Source organism: Macaca thibetana, chromosome 3 (assembly GCF_024542745.1).
Source record: "Macaca thibetana thibetana isolate TM-01 chromosome 3, ASM2454274v1, whole genome shotgun sequence".
In the NCBI taxonomy this organism is placed as follows: Eukaryota; Metazoa; Chordata; class Mammalia; order Primates; family Cercopithecidae; genus Macaca; species Macaca thibetana.
Window position 1 is genome coordinate 155,642,676 of NC_065580.1, and position 20,761 is coordinate 155,663,436.

At 51.3% G+C, this 20,761-nt stretch overlaps 1 protein-coding gene across 3 annotated transcripts in view; it reads right to left on the reverse strand.

Moving 5' to 3' along the window:
* The window catches only part of MX2 (MX dynamin like GTPase 2), a 44,141-nt gene that overhangs the window by 18,095 nt on the left and 5,285 nt on the right, over positions 1–20,761 (reverse strand). The window contains exons 1-6 of one of the 3 annotated variants that reach the window (XM_050784559.1): positions 19,514–19,729; positions 11,835–12,154; positions 11,008–11,200; positions 8,989–9,123; positions 7,849–8,003; positions 1,493–1,631 (exon numbers count right to left, since the gene is read on the reverse strand). In XM_050784559.1, the coding sequence (XP_050640516.1) occupies positions 1,493–1,631; positions 7,849–8,003; positions 8,989–9,123; positions 11,008–11,200; positions 11,835–12,083 (871 nt within the window). In that variant the 5' untranslated portion in view covers positions 12,084–12,154; positions 19,514–19,729. Of the gene's footprint in view, positions 1–1,492; positions 1,632–7,848; positions 8,004–8,988; positions 9,124–11,007; positions 11,201–11,834; positions 12,155–15,987; positions 16,476–19,513; positions 19,730–20,761 lie in introns of those variants that run through there. The other 2 variants (XM_050784558.1, XM_050784557.1) reach the window with 2 other exon arrangements.

Here is a 20,761-nt window from a genome sequence, read left to right on the forward strand (position 1 = left end):
AGCCTAGCACACTTTTCTCTATTTCTATACTTGAGCTAGAATGCATAGAAAATTTGCATTTCTGTGGGATGGAGCTGGAGGCCATTATCCTTAGTAAACTAACCCAGGAACAGAAAACCAAATGCCACAAATTCTCACTTATAAGTGGGAGCTAAATGATGAGAACACATGAACACGTAGAGGGGAGCAACAGACACTAGGGCCTGTCAGAAGGTGGAGGAGGGAGAGGATCAGGAAAAATAACTAATGGGTACTAGGCTTAATACCTGGGTGATGAAATCATCTGTACAACAAACCCCCATGACACAAGTTTCCCTGTGTAACAAACCTGCACATCCTGCACATGTACCCCTGAACCTAAAACAAAAGTTAACAATAAAATAAAATACCCCAAGTTGAAAAAAAAAAAAAAAAAAAAAATGTGCATTTATTTCACAATATTGTTTTGGGCTATACTAAGAGCAGATCATGTATATCCCATGACTATAGTGATTGACTGAATTTATAATCACAATAGCTGGCTGGGGGCTGTGTTTCACACCTGTAATCCCAGCACTTTGGGAGGCTGAGGCAGGTGGATCACCTGAGATTGGGAATTTGACACCTGCCTGGCCAAGACAGTGAAACTCCATCTCTACTAAAAATACAAAAATTAGCCAGGCGTGATGGCATGTGCGTGTAGTCCCAGCTACTTGGGAGGCTGAGGCAGGAGAATCGAACCCGGGAGGCAGAGGTTACAGTGAACCTAGATCATGTCACTGCACTCCAGCCTGGGGGGCAGAGTGACACTCTGTCTCAAAATAATAATAATAGCTAATATTTATTGATAACTATTGATTATCTGAGTTTGTGGCAATGAGAGGACCAGAAAACTGACTATTAAAAAGTAGTACTAAGTTTCCTTGGAGATGTTAATATTCAAATAGATCCTTTTTTTTTTAAACTTTTTTTCTTTTCTTTCTTTTCTTCAACGTTAACTTTGTTGACATGCTCAGGTCCATCTACTGAGTAGATGATATTACCTACTTCAGCCCTCAATAAGCCATTCCTAAGGAACAAGCACAGTAGCACTTGTATTCAGCACAGGACACACGGCATATGATACGTTCCAGGATCTTCCAAAGACATGCAGCAACCCTCCCTCCCTTCCCATCCATGCCCTGGAAACTTGGTTCTTTTTTTTTTTTTTTGAGATAGAGTCTTGCTCTGTCACCCAGGCTGGAGTGCAGTGGCGCGATCTTGGCTCACTGCAAGCTCCGCCTCCCGGGTTCACGCCATTCTCTGCCTCAGCCTCCCGAGTAGCTGGGACTACAGGTGCTCGCCACCACGCCTGGCTAATTTTTCTTGTATTTTTAGTAGAGACCGGGTTTCACCATGTTAGCCAGGATGGTCTCGATCTCCTGACCTCATGATCCACCCACCTCGGCCTCCCAGAGTGCTGGAATTACAGGCTTGAGCCACCGCGCCCGGCCGCTTGGTTCTTTTCTCTTACCGATGGTCCTGTCCCCTTCCGGGTCCACCTCGTGAGCCATGCTCAGTGCCTCCGTGGTGGCAATGTCCACGTTACAGGGAACCACCACCAAGTTGATCGTCTGCTGCCTCTGGATGTATCTCTTGATGAGAGCCTTGATCTGATGCCAAAGAATCACACAAAAAAAGAGCACATGTCTCACTTCTGGTAACCCAGCCACACGGCCAGGCAGACAGGCATGATGGCGCAAAGGCAACACCGTCCCACAGCGTGACTCTGGGCTTTGCTGGGCCGAACCCCGTCCTGGGAACGCCTGCCCCAGCGGCCCTGCCCTGGTCTCTGATGATCTCCCACTTGTCCTTCAAAGCCCATGGCTGGCGTATCTTCTTTCCCGAAGACCCCCTGCATTGAGCATATGCCCCCAGAGCCTTACAGCCCAGGAGGTGAGACAAGCCATAAACACAATGGAGACATATCAGGGAGGGCAAGTGGAACGGAAAGGGCCAGGCACCCCTGGTAGGGCAGCCCTGCAGCAGAAACCTGGGAGGAATGAGGGATGCCCTCTTCAGAGAGCCAGGCACACAGAGCCCTGGGCAGTGGGAAGCGTGTGTGCACACGCAAGAGTCCGGGCAAAAGTGGGCCGGAGGGACCAAGGGCCGCAGAACCCAGATGTGGTGGGGTGGAGCGAGGGGCCATGGTGCAGTGACAGGAAATGTGGTCCATGAAGTAGGGGGGTTGGATCCCATGGGACCTTGGAACTTTTACACTGATTGACATAGGAGCCGCTGGGGAACTTTAAGGAGTGACAGCATCGGACTTGAGCCTTAAAACACAAGAGCTATGTGGGGAACACTCTTGGGAAGGGTGCTGCCCAGAAGGGCAGAGGCAGAGAAACCCAGCAGGAGGCCAGCAGAGGCAATAACCCAGGTCTGAGATGGCAGCAGCTTGGGTGAGGGTGCTGGTGGAAGTGGGAGGAGACGTGGGCCTGGGCGTGTTATTTGAAGCAGAGCCAGTAGGCTTTGGACTGGATGTGTCGCGTGAGAGGAGGAGAGAAGGGAGGCTGACCCCAGTGGTCGTGGCCTGAGCCACTGTGAGGATGGAGGTGCCACTGTCGGAGATGGGGATGTCTATGGGGCAGGCAGATGTCGGGGGGAAGATTGGGTGTTGCTTGGACCTACTGAGTTTCTGATTAGATGCTCAAAGGGTGATGGTGAATCAGCAGCTGGAGATAGGAGCCTGGATTTCAGGGGAGAGAGCTGGGCTTGAAATAATGATTTAGGAATCGCTGAAGTGGTATTTACAGTCATGAGACTGGACTGTAGCCCAGGAACATAGCAGGGAGAGTTTTCAATGGGAAGAAGGGATCTCTAGGGCATTGCACCATTTAGAGGTCAGGGAAGTGAGGAAGAATTCACTTAAGGAGAGACCAACAGGAGGGAGGGAAAGAACCAGGGTCAATGTGCCCAGATGCCAGAGAAGAAGACTTTCAAGAAGGAGGGAGTGATCAATTGAGTTTGAAAACTAACACATTTGGTGGGTGAACACTGCCAAGCGCTTGTTGCCGGGAAAGTGGAGCTCTACGATAAGGCCATGAGTACAGAAAGACCTTTCACAGGGAGAGTCTAGGGAGACAAATCAGGCCAAGAATAGAACCCGCCCCCTTCCTTATGAGCATTAATCAGCTTTCACACAGAAGAGAGGCATGAATCTTTCAAATGAAAGACACATGTGTTCTTGCTGGAGGAGCTAAGATTTCCATGAGTTCTCAGGAAGACGGGGAGGGGAGGAAGACAGGGCACACATGACCAGCAGTCTGACCTTGGCAGTGCCTCTGGAAATCAAAGACGATGAAGAATCTGAGAAGAGACACAACAATATGATGGGAAAGGGTGGTGGGACTCCAGAAAGGCCCATGATTGTGTGCAGGAAGGTTTGACTATATGACTAAGCTTGTCCAACCTGCCTTATTTTGTTGTTGTTGTTGTTGTTCTGTTTTGTTTTAGGTTTTTAACAGCCTGAAGCCATAGTTTTTGGTTTCTGTCTTTAGTAATACGTGGCAAAGAGGGATGAGGAAGGGGCTTTACTGGCCCAACCAGAAACAGAAACTAAGAACCCGTGACTGTATTCTCTCCTTCTGACACCCCTGGACATCCTGAGGAGTTAAGACTCCTGAGCCAAGTAAGGTCTGAAGTTCCAGGAACGTGGAGGAGGGTGTTCCTTCACAAGCCCAGGAACATGGAGGACGATGTCAAAGAATCGAGGAATTCCCAACAGTGGCTTCCTGGTGCTCAGACAGGCCACCTGGAGGCCTCAGCCAGGTTGGGTAGGGCAGGGCCCCGGGGCTTCATGGAGTTTGTGGGACCTGGAGGCCCCGATCTGCAGGAGAGAGGTCTAAGACAGACTAGAGGGGGCCAAGGAGGGTGGGAAGGTGGTGGAGAAGGAGATGTTTAGGGATGGATTTCCAGGCTGGTCTTGATCCAAATTCTCCCTCTGCCATTAACAGTTCTTACCCCCTACTCCTTCACACTCCCAGCCTCTCACAGCCACAATGACAATTTTCATAGCTCCCTCTAAACTCCTGTGACCCTGTTCTCTCATGCAATTTGCTCTAAGGAAACAATTTTTTTTCTTTCGTGAAGGCACAGATGTAGAGGGACTGTGCACGGGCAAACCTTCTTTTCTTGTGCTTTGCTGATTTTATTTATTTGTTTATTTATTTATTTATTTATTTTTGAGATGGAGTCTCACTCTGTCGCCCAGGCTGTATTGCAGTGGTGTGATCTCAGCTCACTGCAAGCTCTGCCTCCCAGGTTCGAGTAATTCTCCTACCGCAGCCTCCTGGGATTACAGGCACAAACTCCCGACCTCAGGTGATCTATGTGCCTCGGCCTCTCAAAGTGCTGGGATTACAGGCACAGTGAGCCACTGTGACCAGCCTTTTTTTTTTTTTTAACAAATCAAAGGTTTGTGGGAGTTGACCGAGCCTATTGGTGCCACTTTTCTCAATAGCATATATTCACTTTCTGCCTCTGTGTCTGGTAATTTTTGTGCTATTTCCAACTTTTTCATTATTATTCTATCTGTTATGGTGATGTGTGATCATCGATTTTGGATGTTTTTATTATAATTGTTTTGGGGTGCTATGGACCAGACCATATAAGGTAGAGAACTTAATAAATGTTGCCTGTGTTATGACGGCTCCCCAATCTCTCTCCCTCTCTCTATTCCCTGAGGCACCACAATATTGAAATTAGGCCAATTGATAGCTCTATAGTGGCCTCTAAGTAGAGTGGCTGCATTAGTCTGTTCTCACACTGCTCATAAAGTCATATCAGAGACAGCGAAATTTATACAGAAAAAGAGGTCGAATGAACTCATGGTTCCACATGACTGGGGAGGCCTCAGAAGCATGATGGAAGGGAGGAGCAAAGGCACATCTTACACAGCAGCAGGCAAGAGAGCGTGTGCCCTTCACAAAACCATTAGATGTCATGAGACGTATTCATTAGTACGAGAACAGTACGGGAAAGACCTGCCCCCATGATTCAATTACCTCCCACCAGGTCCCTCCCACGACACGTGGGGTTATGGGAGCTACAATTCAAGATGAGATTTGGGTGGGGATACAGCGAAACCATCAGTGGCTTTCCTTCAACTAAAAGGAAAAGTTGCATGACTCTTACTTTAAATCAAAAGCTAGAAATGATGAAGTTTAGTGAGGAAGGCATGTTAAGGCGAAAAGCTAAGCCTCTTGTGCCAACCCATTAGCTAAGTGTTGAGTACAAAGGAAAAATTCTTGAAAGAAATTAGAAGTGCTATTCCAGTAAACACATGGATGATAACACAGTGAGATAGGGAAGGAGACACACACATACACACACTCACACTCAAACTCACAGAACGCCACTTACAGGTTTATATACTCCATTATAACAGGGAGTTAACAGGGATGGGGCATAAAATAACATTTATTCCTCCTGTTCTATCTTGACATTTTCAATAACAAAATCCCTTCCCTTTGTAATGATTTAAGCAAGAATTAAAGAAACAAACTTAAGATAGGACATTTTATTCCTAATTAGTTTTTTAAATTTTTTTTTTTTTTTTGAGACAGAGACTCTCTGGCCCAGGCTAGAGTCCAGTGGCATGATCTCGGCTTACTGCAACCTCTGCCTCCCAGGTTCAAGCCTCAGCCTCTCAAGTAGCTGGGACCTAATTAATTTTTATAAAACACTTCTCTTGTTCACTTGGCAGTGTTTTCATATACTGCCACCTTTTCAGATAGAATTCTTTTTGGTCACCAGGTCAAGGCTTGGTAACCGATACGACGTGCATCATAACTTACTGTTAGGGACTAACCAGTCCCATAGGGCACATGGCTGTAATTATGAACTGATAATTAGAAGTAAAAGAATGTAGAGAAACAAAGCCTTTTAGAAATCTGAAACATAAATGAACAGCTTAGAGACACTGCACACATTTTTCCCCCAATGTTTAGAAAAATGGAAAAATTTTGCCATCTCAACCAACTTGCTTTTGATGAAATTGTTTGAGATCAAACTGTCTCAGACCAAATCACGTGTATCCTCCATAGAGGAGAGCAGAGGACGGAGTGGCAGGAAGAAGCTGTGTGTCCTGACCCCACCTGTATTAGTCCATTCTCACACTGCTATAAAGAACAATACCTGAGACTAAGTAATTATAAAGGAAGGAGGTTTAACTGACTCGCAGTTCCACAGGCTTAACAGGAAGCACAGCTAGGAGGCCTCAGGAAACTTACAATCATGGGGGAGGGCAAAAGGGGAGCAGGCACCTTCTTCACAAGGTGGCAGGAGGGAATGTGTGCGAGAACAAGGAAATGCCACACTTTAAAGCCATCAGCTCTCATGAGAACTCCCTCAGTCACAAGAATGGCATGGGGGAAAATGCCCCCATGATCCTATCACCTCCCACCTGGTCCCTCCCTTGACTCGTGGGGATTACAATTTGAGATGAGATTTGGGGGGGGACACAGAGGCAAACCATATCACCACCCAAGGATCTTTTGCAGTTTCTAGGAATTCCCATAACTTGATGGATGAATCAGCCACCCTCCTAGGAGGGCTAAGAAATAGGGAATTCATCACTTAACTCAGCAAGGGATATGAGCTAATTTCCCTGCTCTTAGAGAGACAGAGAATGGTGATTTGGATGTTGAGGAAGATCATTAACCAAGATTTTGCCCCAAACAGCAGTGCTAGTGAAGACTCCACCCAGGAGGCTCTTGGGGCTGCCACCCCTTAATTTGGTTGTGGTTGGGTTCTCAACACTACCAGTGTCTCCCACAAAATGGAAGAAGCCAGGAAAGTGGCCTCAGTTCTAGTAGAGGAGGGCCTCATCTCCCCAGCCTTCTCCTGCCCTGGCGTCCACTCTGTCTCCTTCATTTTCACATGAGCTGGCTTGCCAAAGCATGACAGGGCTGGTCTAGGGACTGGCCTAACCCAAACAGGGTGTGCACAAGTCTTCCTGGACCACATTTGGTTCAGGTACTTGAGCCAGGACTATGTTTTCAGGCAACCTCAGGTTTATTTATTTATTTATTTATTTATTTTTGAGATAGAGTCTTTCTCTGTCACTGAGGCTGGAGTACAGTGGCACAACCATGGCTCACTGCAGCCTTGACTTCCTGGGCTCGGGTGATCCTAGCACCTCAGCCTCCCAAGTAGCTGGAACCCCAGGCATGCACCACCACACCTGGGTAATTGTGTTTATATTTTGCAGAGACAGGCTCTTACTATGTTGCCCAGGCTGGTCTAGAACTTCTGGCCTCAAGTGATCCTCCTGCCTTGGCCTCCCAAAGTGTTGGGATTACAGGCGTGTGTCACCGTGCCTGGCCTTATGTTTAGATGGGTAGGTTGTTGGCAGAGAAGCCACAGCCCTGCTGTTGGCTGACATGTGTCCTTGTTGCCTGGTCGCCTTCCCTCTCCCCTGTACCTCTCCTGCCCCGACCAGGACCACAGTCCACGTTCTGACTTACGTGACATTCATTTTTTAAAATATTGGCAAAATGGACAGATTTCATGTAAAAATCCAAATTTCTGCCCTCTTTTGACTATCAGCACAGCTGGTCACACTGGGCTCACAGTCCTGAATGACCGGGCAGGGTGTGCACTGTCCCATATGCCTGCCAGTCCCCCAGAGTCCACCTCTCTTTTTTCTGTGACTTGTCAAGCCTGAGTCAGAACCTGGGCATGAGGCCCCCACCTAGGCGGGTCTTACCTGAGACTCCATCCTCATCCCTCAGTGTAAAGGCTCCAGAAGGTGCACCAGGACCCTGGAGACCTCTGACCCTTCCCCCACTTCAGCTGAGCTCAATCCCAAATTCCAGAAGGGCTCACCTGCAGTCCGATGTCCCGGGGCTGGTTGCCCACAGCCACCCTGGCGATGCCGGGAAGGTCAATGATGGTCAGGTCTGGAACCTCAGGGGAGGTGATCTCCAGGCTGATGAGCTCATGGCTGATGCCCAGGCCATTCCCAGCCATGACGTTCTGGGCTATGGGTGAAATTGGGGTGAAGACTTCTCTATTTGGGAAGGGAGCCCTCCAGAAAGTCATTTGATCCAGGCAGACAGGGGTTCTCTGGGAAAGGGCTGAGCCCATGGGGTCATCTAAAGGGCTCCCGCTCAGGCACTGAGTTTGCTATCCAGTAGTGCAAAAGGCCTTCCTTGGACTTAATTCCTCACTGCAGGGAGTCTTAGTACATTCAGGGTTGTTTTTCCATCTATCCTGGCTGAGTCCAGGATGGGCCGTGCAAGTAGGATAGGGGAGAAGCCTTTAGGGAGAGTGAGAGGCTCCAGTGCCTGGGGCAGGCAGGGCTGTGCGCTCCAAGGGACATAACCACCAGGGCCCATCGGGGTACAAGGCTGTGGACTGCAGGAGCAACTGAGCATTTTTTTGATCAGCCATGGCCAAGAACAAGCATTGGGAAACTTGTCCCACAGCTGGGTGAGCGGGGTCTGCGTTTGGAGGGGGTGCTGGGAGGAAAGGTGGCCACAAGGTGGCTGGCCAGGGTTAGAGCTGAGCTTCAGGAAGACAAGCCACGGTTGTGACAGCTGGGGTGGGACCAGGGGTCCTGCAGCGGCACTTCCAAAGGGGGCGCAGGTGACCTGAGAGCCAAAGAGCGAGTAGGGATTGGGCAGGTGAAGAGGAGAAGCCTGGAAGGAAGAGAGGGCGAGTATCCTGTGGAGTGGAGAAAGCCTGGGCTGGGGAAGGAGAGGACGGGCAAGGTCAGCCACGTGGGCTGCAGGCTGCTAAGGGAAGCCACCAGAGGGTCCTCAGCATGGGATGGCTCGATGAGCGGGGACCTGGACAAGGACCTGGAGGGATGGTGGAGGTGACAGCAATGGGGGCAGCCCCATGTGGGAGCACATGGAGCTAGGAGGTAAGTGGTCACTGCGGGGGTGATTTGAGGAAGAGAAGGAATCGAGGAAGTGAGAGGAGCAGCTGTCAGATCTGAACCTTGGAATGACGTGGGCCCACCTTTGTGTATCTCCTTCTCCACCTGGCCAGGGTCCTGCAGCTCTATCTCGGTGTTCTGGTAGCTGATCCTTCCGGCCCACGCCTTGTAGGGCTGCTTTTTCAATTTTAGCACCAGCGGACACCTGGTTACGATTCCTGAGCGAGAGATTCCCCAAACATCCTCAGTTTCCTTTAAAAGAAGTGGCGCTGGGCCCTTTGCTCCCAGGACCTGCCCTGCTGTCCTCAAAGTCCTCGTCTGAGCTTTCTGACTCTCCCTGGGGCCTGGTAGTAGGTGAGGGGTTCCGGATTGAGCAGGTGCAAAGGGGCACAGGTCCCCGGGAGGTGCTACTGTCCTTGGGAAGTGTTCGCTACCAGACTAAGCACCCTGAGCTCTGATGGACATGAGCAAACGGCTGTAGCCACAGTCCCCACCACAGCTGCAGCCCCCACCACACTGCCTGGAAGTGATGGAGGCGAACGCTGGGGCTCTGGCACATGTCCAGGCTCTCCGTCTTCCTGCAACTGGAGTCAGCATGTCGGGTGTCTGCCCCAGGCTCTGTAATTGTCCCAGTGGGCAGCCCTGGTTAGGGTGGGGGGTGGGGGACAGCAGGAATGTGGAGCAGTGAGACCCATCCAGGAGCCATGGAACCCTTCTCAAGGAGTGGGAAGAAGGTGGTGAGAGCCTGGAGGAGAAGCCGGACATCCCGAAGGAGGGGCAAGGGGAATCCTGACAGTGCCCTTTGAGGCAGGATCCTCCGATGCCGCTGAAGCCAGGAAAGGTGGGAGCGGTGCTGAGTTCCTTGGGGTGGGGGCCCTCACGCTCCTGCTGTGAAGCCCTGAGAACCCGTGTCCTTTGTCCCGTGCCTATAGGGAGGTATTGTCCCATCTTCCAAGTAGGGGACTCGCCCAGGGGCCTATGCTTGCCGTCTGGCATTCAGACTCTCCACTCTGGAGTCTCGCTGCCCCAAATGCTGAACCAAGAGCACGGAGGAGGACTGGCCGTCCCACACCCTTACTCTCTCCTGCCTTGTGCCCAGGCTGATGGGCATCTTATGGGACACGCTGGGTAAAGGACCAGGCTGCAGGTGGCAGCAGGGAGGCCAGGGGAGGGGCACTCTCCCAGGCTCACTGCGGCTTTGAGGTTGCTGCAGAGGGGTGTGGAGGATCCGGGCAGCCCTCCAGCAGCCCCACCTTGCTCTGGGCAGCCCTGGAGAAACCGGCAGATGCCTCCGCCTGCCCCAGGGTTCTGGTTGGGTGAAGAAGTAAGCAGCAGCGGCAGGAGAGCGGAGCCAGGGAGGAGAAGGAGCTGGGTGCTCTGTGCTGCCGCCGCACCTGCCAGGGCCCCTGCACACTGCTCCTTCTCGGGTTCTGGAAGCTGCTCCCCTTCCTGTCCCACCCCCTTCTTGCTGGCTTCCCCACGCCCTGCTTATCCCATTGTAAAAACTCCTTTCTAAACACTCTCCAGTACCCACTCTGAGGGTAGTGCCTTTATAATTATCCTTTATAATTATTTTATTAAATTATATAAATGTACAACAGCTTCTTCACTGTACACAGATTTAAAAATTTTTGTCCAAGGAAAAGGTGTCTTAGATCACGATCCTAAATAATAGATTTTCAAAACATTGAGAAAATTCTTTAAGAAGACTTCACCTGTCACCCAAAGCATCAATTTAACCCTATCAAAGAAATGTTTCTACATTCCTACAAAGACCAGTAGGAAGAAGTGGCAAGGTCCCTGGACCTAATTGACACACAGGCAGTGAGAGCTATTTAAACATGTATGGGGAATCCGGCCCCCTGCCACCAAGCCTGAGAGGCTGCCCTCCTAGGGCCCTCCCAGTGGCCTGTCTCTCCCAGTTTCCTGTCTCTCCTAGCGGCCTGTCTCTCCCAGTTTCCTGTCTCTCCCAGAGGCATGTCTCTTCCAGAGGCTGTGTCTCCCAGCAGCCTGTCTCTGAAACCTCTTGGTGCCTGGGGAAGCTTTGTGGCTTACAGGCGGCGCTGCTTGCTGCGGAGGGAAGGTGGTGCATTGGAACTTACCGCTGCCTCTGGGAAGGGCAACTCCTGACAATGCCTCCAGCACGGAGCTCTTGCCCGAGCTCTGGTCCCCAATGACGGCGATGGCTGGCAGGGCCAGGTCCTGCTCCACACCCAGAGCCCGCAGGGAGTCAATGAGGTCAATGTAGGGGCGCACCTTCTGCTCGTACTGGTTGTGCAGGTTGTTCTCGGGCCCCTGGAGAAGGCAGAACAGATGCCACTGCCTTGATCCCTGGTAGGGTCCCTGGTGTCATGGGGATGTGTGGCAGAGTTTGTGCAGCTGTGATGTTAGGTGGAGTTGCAGACAGGAGGTGAGAAGGTGGATGGAGGGGTGCCGCTGCATGCAGGGGCCCTTCTGTTCTGTTCCTATTGAGGCCTCACTGGGGCAGATGCTGGGAGGATTTGGCTGCAGGTGTGCAGGGTGTGCCTGCCGGGAAAGGGCTGGGAACCCTGAGCCAGGAAGACGTTCCAAGAGACAGAGGCTCCAGTCAGAGGAAGAAGAGGTTCTGGACCAGGGCACTGCAGAGCTGGGAAGGGTGGCAAGTGGGTAGGGTGGCAATGTGACGGCTGCAGGGGAAGCTGGAAGAAAAGCTCCAGGAAGGGGTCCCCCCCACACAGAAGCCCCCAGACCCACGTCACAGCAGCCCATTGCTGCAGGAGAGTCTGTGTACATTCCTGGTACTTGATGGACATGACCAGGAGAGCTGGAGACACCAGCTGTGCTGGAGGAGCAGACTGGCTGGTTCTATTATCGTGGTGGGCTTACATGACAGCCCTCTGCACCAGCAGCCAGAATGCACCCTTTCCAAACGTCCCTCCACCGGGCTTACCTTTGCCCTTGGTTGGCTCGTGTTTCCTGGTAGTGGCTGATTGTTCAAAGTGAGCAAGTTGAAGTCCTTGGTGAGGAAAGCAGGGTCCTTCTCTACCCCCTGCCAGTTTGGGGGAAACGTCATTTGTGGTGGCACTGTGCCGAATGGCGGTGGCTGTTGCTGGAAGAAATTCATTTCTTTTTTCAGGGAGCGTTGGGAAGAAAACTGATTTCTTCTCCGGTGGGGCCAAGACTTGTGGGCCTTAGACATGTGCTGTCTGCCCGTCAGAGCTGGGGGATGCTTTCTCTGCTACTTGGCACCTCCAATCTTCCTGACAAGCTCTGCAAAGACACAAGAGGGAAAGCGGCCCACAGGTCACCAGAAGTCCTCCCCAAGGTGGCACTTTTGCCAACCCCTCCTCACCCCACCCTACAACCTACCCTCTACACACAGATGCAGAGACCAGGGGTCCGGTGCAGGTCCCCTGTCTGCCGAAGGGGCTCTTGGCAACCAGAGAGCACAAGTGGATTTCTACCGGCCCGGGCTTGGGGAACAGGGGGCAGTGGACTCCACATTCCCAGTAGAGAGTCTCAATGTTCCTTTGTTACTTGTTGTTGTCATTGTCGTTGTTGTTTTCGAGACAGGGTCTCACTCTGTCACCCAGTGGGGACTATAGTGGTGCCATCAGGGCTCACTGCAGCCTCAACCTCCCTGGACTCAAACAATCCCCCTGCCTCAGCTTACCAAGTAGTTGGGACTAGAGGCATGCGCCACCATGCCCAACAACTTTTATTTATTGATCGATTGATTGATTGACTTTTGTATTTTTTATAGAGATGGGTTTTTGCCATGTTACTCAGGCTGGTCTCAAACTCCTGAGTTCAAGCAATCTGTCCGCCTCAGCATCCCAAAGTGCTGGAAATACAGCAGTGAGCCACCACACCCAGTCTCCTTTGTCACCTCTGATGGTCTGTGCCATCTATGGCATCAGGCCCCTGTGGCCAGGACCAGGCAAGAGAACCATTAGGTGTGCAGAGATGACAGGCAACACCTCCTGGGCCTGCTGGAATCCAGACCTGGCCTCACACCCAGGCTTGGCCAGGCACTGGGGGAGTGTGGGAGAAGCAGGTGTTCAGCCCCAGTTCTCAGGCTGTGGCCTGCACTCAGATGAGGGCAGCATCGTGCTGAGACATACATTTAAGTTTCACAACAAGTCTATGTATTTGGCCCTTATCTGGTTTTTCAGGGTCAAGAAACTGACATCTGGGAGGGCCAGTGACGTCTAAGCCAGGACTCAGAACTGGGCCTGTGCTCCGGGAAGGAGCCCCACACACTCTGGCTCGCACTGTATCCCCCTTTCCTCTAGTAGTAAGGTGGATCCAGGAGGCTGAATGGTGTCCCCACAGTCCCCCCAAAATTTATGTTCAACTGGAACCCGGGAACATGACTTTTTTTGGAAAAAGACTCTTTGCAGATATACTTAAGGTGAAGATTTTGAGATGAGATCATCCTGGATTTAGAATGGGCCCTAAATCTCATCATAGGTGTCCTTATCAGAGACAGGCGGAGGGAGATTTGGGACACAGAGACCTCTACACAGGGAGAAGAACCTGTGAAGACAGAGGCAGAGATTGCAGGGCTGCAGCCCAGGCCAGGGAATGCCAAGGCCTCTGCCATAGCCACCAGGAGCTGGAAGGAGAGCACAGATTCCCCCGGGGCCTCCAGAAGGAACCAGCTCTGCCGACACGACACCTTGATCTGGGACATCCAGCCTCCAGGGCTGTGAGAGAACCAATGCGTGTTGTCTAAGCCACTGCGTCTGTGGTCTTTTGCCATGGCAGCCTGAGCAGACTCATACAAAGGTACGAGTCTGAATGTGCCAGGCACTTTCCACCACGTGAATATCATGGTGACCAAGTCAGACCAAGCCCTCACTCCAGGCACACCATCCTAGCAGGGAAATGCCAAAACAAATACACCAACCAACAAGGGACTCCAGGTGATGATGGAGTGTCTGGAGAAAGACAGGTGGTAGGTTTGAGATTCTGGGGTGAGGGTAACTTGGGTGCCCAATGGAGGGTGTGCTGGGAATGGGCAGAGGAGCAAGGCTTGGAGGAACTGGGGACCAGTCTCCCCAACAGAGGAAATGCACTTGCAAAGGCCCTGAGGTCGGAATGAACTCAGTGAATAGGAAGATGGTCAGTGTGACTGGGGAAAAAGAGGGAGGACCAAAGCTTGCAAGATGTGGGCAGAGGCCTTGCATTGCACGTGGGTGTGAGGGAGGCCTTTGGAGGGTTCTGAGCTGGAGAGTGGCGTGATGGGCATCCTTGAGGATAAGGAGACCAAGTACAATAAAGGACACAACCCTGGATCAGGGAGGGCATGAAGAAGAGATAAGGTTTACACATGGTCAGAGTCCTGGGGCTTTGGGACAGTTGGGCCAGGCCACAGGACTCAGGCTCTGTACTACTGGATCTCATGCTTCCAGAGTTTCTCCCTCGAGCAACCTGCCACATCCGCTACCTGAGACACCCGCTGGCTTTCAGCATGGCAGCCTGGAGGAGTGGGAAGCTAGCCCCGGGGGAACCCCCGACCCGGAGGGACCTGCAGACAGCTCCCTCCTTCTCCCACCTCTCAGATGGATGTGCTTCCATGTGGCTCATTGCAAGGTGCACATAGGATGGAGCCCAGTCATCCTCGTGGGGTCTGCTGTCGGGGCCTTCCCCGTCCCTGCTCAGCAGCCCAGACCTGACTCCTACTGCCTGGAATCCCAAAGCCATGCACGAGCCTCTAAGGAGGCTCCACCCAGCGAGGGGCAGGGCGGGGCTAGACCGAGGCATACTGTCCTCCACAGGCAGGGTACAGCACCATCTCCCTAAGACAAGGCCTGCAACCTGGATTTAGGATAAAGAATTAGAAAGCAGGGTTGGGGCCGTCCAGCACAAGGGCTGTGCATGGGACCCGGAGCATGTGCTGAAATCTCTCTGGGTGTCAGTTTCCACATCTAGAAAATGGGGCTGACCATTCCTCCTGAGGATGTGGGAGGGTTCCATACAATTACTTATATAAAGGCTCAGCAGCGTGCCAGACACTTGTGGCTCAAAGACTGGGTGCTGGTACCAACACTGTCATGTGTGGCGCTGGTCTCTCCGGAGGGGATGCTAAGCTTCTCACCACCCCCTTTCTTGGGAGGGCAGGGCTGCTGGGCCTGCTCAAGCTGAAAGCAGGGACTGGGCTGTGCAGGAGGTGGTGCTTAGTGAGTGTGTAGAGCCTGTCCCAGGGCTGGCTCCTGCCTGGTGTTGAGGAGTGGCTGCGGCACAGCCACCGAGGCCCGGCTGGGAGGATGCCTGCCTGTCTCTGTCTGTTTTTTGTTTTTTTTTTTTTAAGTTCGAGAGTCTGGGAAAGCAAGGCCTGCTTGAGGTTTGGTGCCTAGCTCTCTTTCTGTCTTTAAAGTCCTCTTTTCTCCCGGGGGGGGCTAAAAGACAAGCCTAGGGATAACACCCTTTGGGAAACAATGGCAGTGGGGGTGGTGAGAGCCGACTGGATTCTGGATGCTTTGAAGTCCTGGTCAACAAGTCAGCTAATGGCCGGCTGTGGGGTTGAGGGGCAGAGGGGAGCTGGGGAGAGCAGGAAGATCTGTGGCCAGAGCAGCTAGAGGGGAAGCCGCAGAATTCCAAAGGGCCTCAGGCTGCCTGGAGCCTGGAAGGCCATGGCCCGTATGGGCTTCAGCTTCCAGGACACTGTCATCCTAATGACCACTCCCACCACTGCCAACAAGGCACAGAGAGGGTGTGGCTCACCCAAAGTCACATCGTGCATTGGTGACAGCCAGGGCTCCTGGGCCTGGCAGACACCCCTCTTGCCACACCCAATTTATCTGCCTAAGCTCCATGGCTCCCCTGGTTGGGTCCCTTGCCCTCTCTGAGCCACAGTTCCTGAGTCAGTGTAAGTCTTCCTCCACTCTGTAAACATTCACTGAGTGCCTGCTGTGTGCTGGGCTCTAGATACCCAGCCGGGAGACATTGCCACCATTTGTAGAGCTGAGGATCTGATGGGGGAGGCAATAGTCAAAAGTTGCATTCCCAACATCTGCACGATACCTTTCCTGATGGATTCTGCCTATTTTGTCTCTCTCCAGCTGCAATAAGGCCCCCAGGGAGGCAGGGATTTTTACCTGTTTTTTTCATAGCTGTACCTGCAGCTCAAAGTACCTGGCATACAGTAGGAGCTTAATAAAGGCTGTGGAGGAAAAAACAATAAAAATGGCAAAAGCATTTATTGTATAGGAAACTGTCATTCACCCATCAAAATGTTCTATCTCCTAATGTGAGATATAACCCAGTGGATAAGCTGTAGTCCTGATTCCAAGTCACATTATTTTAAGAGATAAAAAAATAAACATTTATACTGAGAATAGATGAGATGGGCATTTGGAGCTGCTTATGATTTGGGGATGCTATGGAAGCATGTGGTTGTCCACATCAAAGTAAGGGATCAGTAACTTATTAGAAGCTACCCAGTATCCAGAGGAGGTACCAGATACTAAAGTAGAAGCTTTTAGTTGAGAAGCCATCCCACAAGTCAAGGGCAATGTCCTTATTGACTTCATGTTAAAAAGTAGCTTTAAATACTATATTATAGTTCTAAAGTAGTAATTGATATCTACCCATCAAACTTTCAGAAAAAAAATTGGATCCATTTATAATTGACTCATAATAATCAATGCAAACTTCTGGCAAGTAATGTTGGCAATCTCAAAAATGCTTTCTCGATAAAGGTGGAATCTGGTCATCTCAGGTCACCTGCCCGTGAGTGCCATAAGCCTTCCTAGCTAAATTACTCCATAATTGTTTGCATCATGGAAAAGGTAAATTAAATGTTACATGCAATGCATATTGGTCAGGAAATTTTCTGGAATTGGCCTAGGAAGTGGTAGAGTCATATCTCATCTGCAACCAATATAACCCAGGCAAGACTGTGAAGGTGAGACAGGATTCAGGGCCATGGGTTCATGATTGCAAGTCTACCTCTTGCTAGACTTTCTGTTCTCAGCATGGATAATACCTATCTTCCTATCAAAAGATTGTGGAATTACTGTCCCGGAGGGTCCTTCTTCCAACACAGACACTTCACTGTGTCTGAATCACCCTCGGTGTTCACAAAATACAAAATCAATCACAAAACGAAACTGAAATTCCCTAACTATAAAAAGCCCTCCATCTCTCTGGGCCTTGAGTTTTGCCACCAGCTTTATTGGCCATGCAGTCTTCGCCTCTATCTGTAAGCAGAAGATTACTCCTTAACTCCTAGGTCGAGGATATAATAGGCTATTGGCGTGACCATCTCTGAGTGCTTAGTCCGGCGCCCCATGAGATCATAACGGGATGCTGTACATGACCAGGAGTAACTTCAGCAAGGCCTGGCTCTGCTCCATTTCATGTACACAGTAAAGCATTGTCAAGGATTAGCCTCACACATGAAGTCTTGTGCCCAAAGGAAATGGCAGTCAGAGGAAATGCCAGCCAAACTTTTTCTGACCTCCAGCTTGGTCTGGGTCCACTGGAAGAGACCTCAAGGCAAAAACTCTTCAGACCTCTTTGGAAGGAGCCATTTCAGGTCCTCCGAACAAATGCCAGGGCGGTCAAGATCCAAGGTGTGGACCCAAGTGCTCACGAGTCAGTAGAAACAGGCAACAAACCCAGACCAACGGGACGGCTCCAATGACCTCAAACCAGGACTAACCACAAAACCTCCAGATGCAAAAACTAAGAGCTGTGGACCAAGCAGACGGCTTTGGGAGTGGGCAGCTTCCACTCCCGATGATGAGACCAGATAATGATTGAACTTCTTGTGACTTCCACCACAGTGGTTTTCTTTGTGTGCATTTTTAAACATTATATTCATGGCTGTTCTCTCTTTTTCAGGATCAGATTTCAATCCTGCAACCACGTTTTATAATTTACTTGTTCTTGACTTCTTCCTCCCTCCTTTAGACCAAAGCACATTTTCTCCTAACCCACCCTAAGAATGACTCAGCAGTCTGTTTGGAAATCTTGCCTCTTGCTGGATCTGCCACCCATTTCTAACTCCAGGAACCACACAAACCATGGGCATTCCCTTACTGAATTCCATGCCATATACTTTCCAACACATAATTCCAACACATAGTTACCTTAAGATCCATAAAATAAGTATTCTTATGCCCACACACACATAGGCTGCCATAATCACTCCTACCATAAAACACAACCGGCATGGCCGGCGTCTGGGGGAACGATCCTGCCTCCTATATGACCATCCTGATGCTTTTCACATCCCTTTAGATCTGCTCTTGATTTCACTAAAGGCAGTATTACCACAGACTTACATTTCTCATGAACAGTCATGATTTTTGCTTCCAACTCTTCTCCACTCACGAAATACAATTATACAAACAATGGAACCATTTGCAAGAGGTACATGCATGAAGAAAAATGTCCACGTGCAGGAAGGCAAGATTGTGAAGTTGCCAAAGTGGTCATCACTGTTTGCTGAAACAGAGCTCACGGGAAACTTTTATCTCTGAACATCCCCACACTGCCCCATCCCAACTGTGCCATGTGAGGGCCCCTTTCCTTACATGGTGCCAATGCACCCCCATGCTGGCCTGAGGACCATCATCGTACTTTGGGGGCTCCTAGTGATACAATTGCAGGATTCAGCTCCTCTCCTGTCCCATTTCATCTGCTCTTCACAGCTTTCACAGAAGTAGCTTTGCTGGAAGAGTTAGAGCCGCAGGTTCCAACAATTAACTTGAGGGGCTTTGACCTTGGTAGTGGTTCCTGACTCACGACTATCACAGGCTTATCCCTTGCTCTGGCTGGAATGATATAGTCCAGGAAAAGAACCTTTATCCACCTGCCACAGTGGGATGGACGACCACCCAGCTTTGAGCCACGCAAGTCGGCACCCGAGCTCTGGGAAACACTTCCTGTTGCTTTGTTACCCTTGTCGAGTCTAGCAACACAATCTCCAAATACAAACATTGGCTTTCCAAATTAGAGAGCAGAGCTTGCAATATTTTCCGGCTAAAGGCAGGCTGAGGGGGATGCGGGCTCCCTGGAAGTTCCCAGACTTTGCTGATGGTACTGTCCCCTGCTAGATGCACAGCCACGGCGGGGGCGGGGGTGGGGTGGGGGTGGCAGGCAGGGAGGTACTTGCAGTTGTGGAGAGAGTGACTGACTACAAGGCTCCGTGCTAGGTGCAGCATCATCCCCCATGCAGGGTGATCCTGGCTTCTACCAAAGGTGGCTGCTGAGAGTGCCCTGCAGGGAAGGCCCCTGGGGTACCACAGTCCCAGAGCAGCACCTCACTTCTCGGGAATACCCCTTCCAGAAGCCCTGAGGCCAGCCCCACACTCCCATCTGCTGGTCCAGCAGCTCTCAGCAGCTTTCCTCCCTTGGGACAGAGACTGCTTACACTGCTGGGCTCAAAAACCTGCCCCATGCCCTGGCCAGCCTCATCCCCACATGTCACCCTGTGCTGACCTGGACTGCTCCCTCTGCAGCGGAATCTTCACTCAGACCCTCTGTCTCAACCTTTCCTAATGAGCTTCCGCCCTGTCTTGCATCCTCCCCCCGCAGCCTCAGACGGGCGAATCTTCCAGCAGAGCCAGCTGTTCCTGGGCTCAGCAGCCCCACCCAGGGCCCCCACTCACTCGCAGGAAAGACCATGGTTATGTGAATGGCCCCGCGGCCACTCAGCCTTCAGCCCCTGTTCTCCAGCCTGGCTCCCAGAGGTCCAGCTCCACAGGCCTCCTGCACCCCCCTCCTCCCACGGGGGCTGAAAGCACTTCCTGTTTTCAGAACTAGCCCTGGGTTCATAAAAAGTTTTCTGATGTGAAATCTGTGAAACCAGAAGGGCTAGGCAGCAATTTTATGGGATCACTGAGAGATGGCACAAACAGCTCCCAGCCCTGTGGAGACTTTCTCAGGGGGTACAGGAGGGCCTGGCCAGGACCCAGCAGCTCAGTGTGCCTGCTGGCACCCACCCTAGCAGCTGAGATCTCAGGTGGCCTCACTCCACCTGTCTGTGTGGGAGGGAGCCTGGGACTCTGAATCCCCAGTCACAATATCCTTCAAAGGCTGAGAGCTGGAGCCAGCTGCCTTTGGTGACGAAGTCAGGAACAAAAGTGAGTACTGATGGGAGGTGATAAGTCAGCCTCAACTTCTTCCTCTCCATGGGAAGAAAGAACAAGGGAAAGGAGGGTCCTTTTGTGAAGTCCAATATTCTTCAATAAGTCCAATATTGAAGTCCAATATTCTTCATCTCACGTTCTTTTTAAAACATGTTTAAAACTGTCGCCACCCTCACCCTTATTTCCATGAAGGGCAGGTCTTGCTAAGCATATCATGAGCTGATTATTAAGTTTGAGAGGACAGGAGCTGGACACAGATTGCTCTGCAAAATAAAGGGGTGAAAAGTTGCAGGAGTGACCATGTGTGAAGGTCGGAGGCAGGAGTGAGCAGTGGGGTGACAAGTAGGGGATGAGAAGTGCTTCAGTCCCCCTCCCCATTGCAGTTTAGGGAGGATTTTCTGACACAGGCCTGTAGAATAAGGAATGTAGGTTTCAGGTTGTGTGGTGTGTGCCTGGTGAACCATCTGTCTCCCCTACGCAATCTTTAGAAATGGCTACAGTGTGTCTGCACGAGTGGACTGTCTCGGGAGCCCGTGGGCTAGCTGGGTGCCCCTGCAAGCTCACGGAGAAGACACAGAAGAGCCAGGTGACACACGGACAGGCGGGACTCGGACTATGCACACAGGCAGGGGAGAATGGAAGTGGGGGGCTTAGGAGGCTTGGGGATGCAGGCCTCTGCTTTCGGCAGCCACTGCACTGTGGTTTCCTCTCCAGGGCTCGGTCCCCACGTGGGAGCTTCCGGAGCCTGGTACAAATGCAGACCATGGGCGCC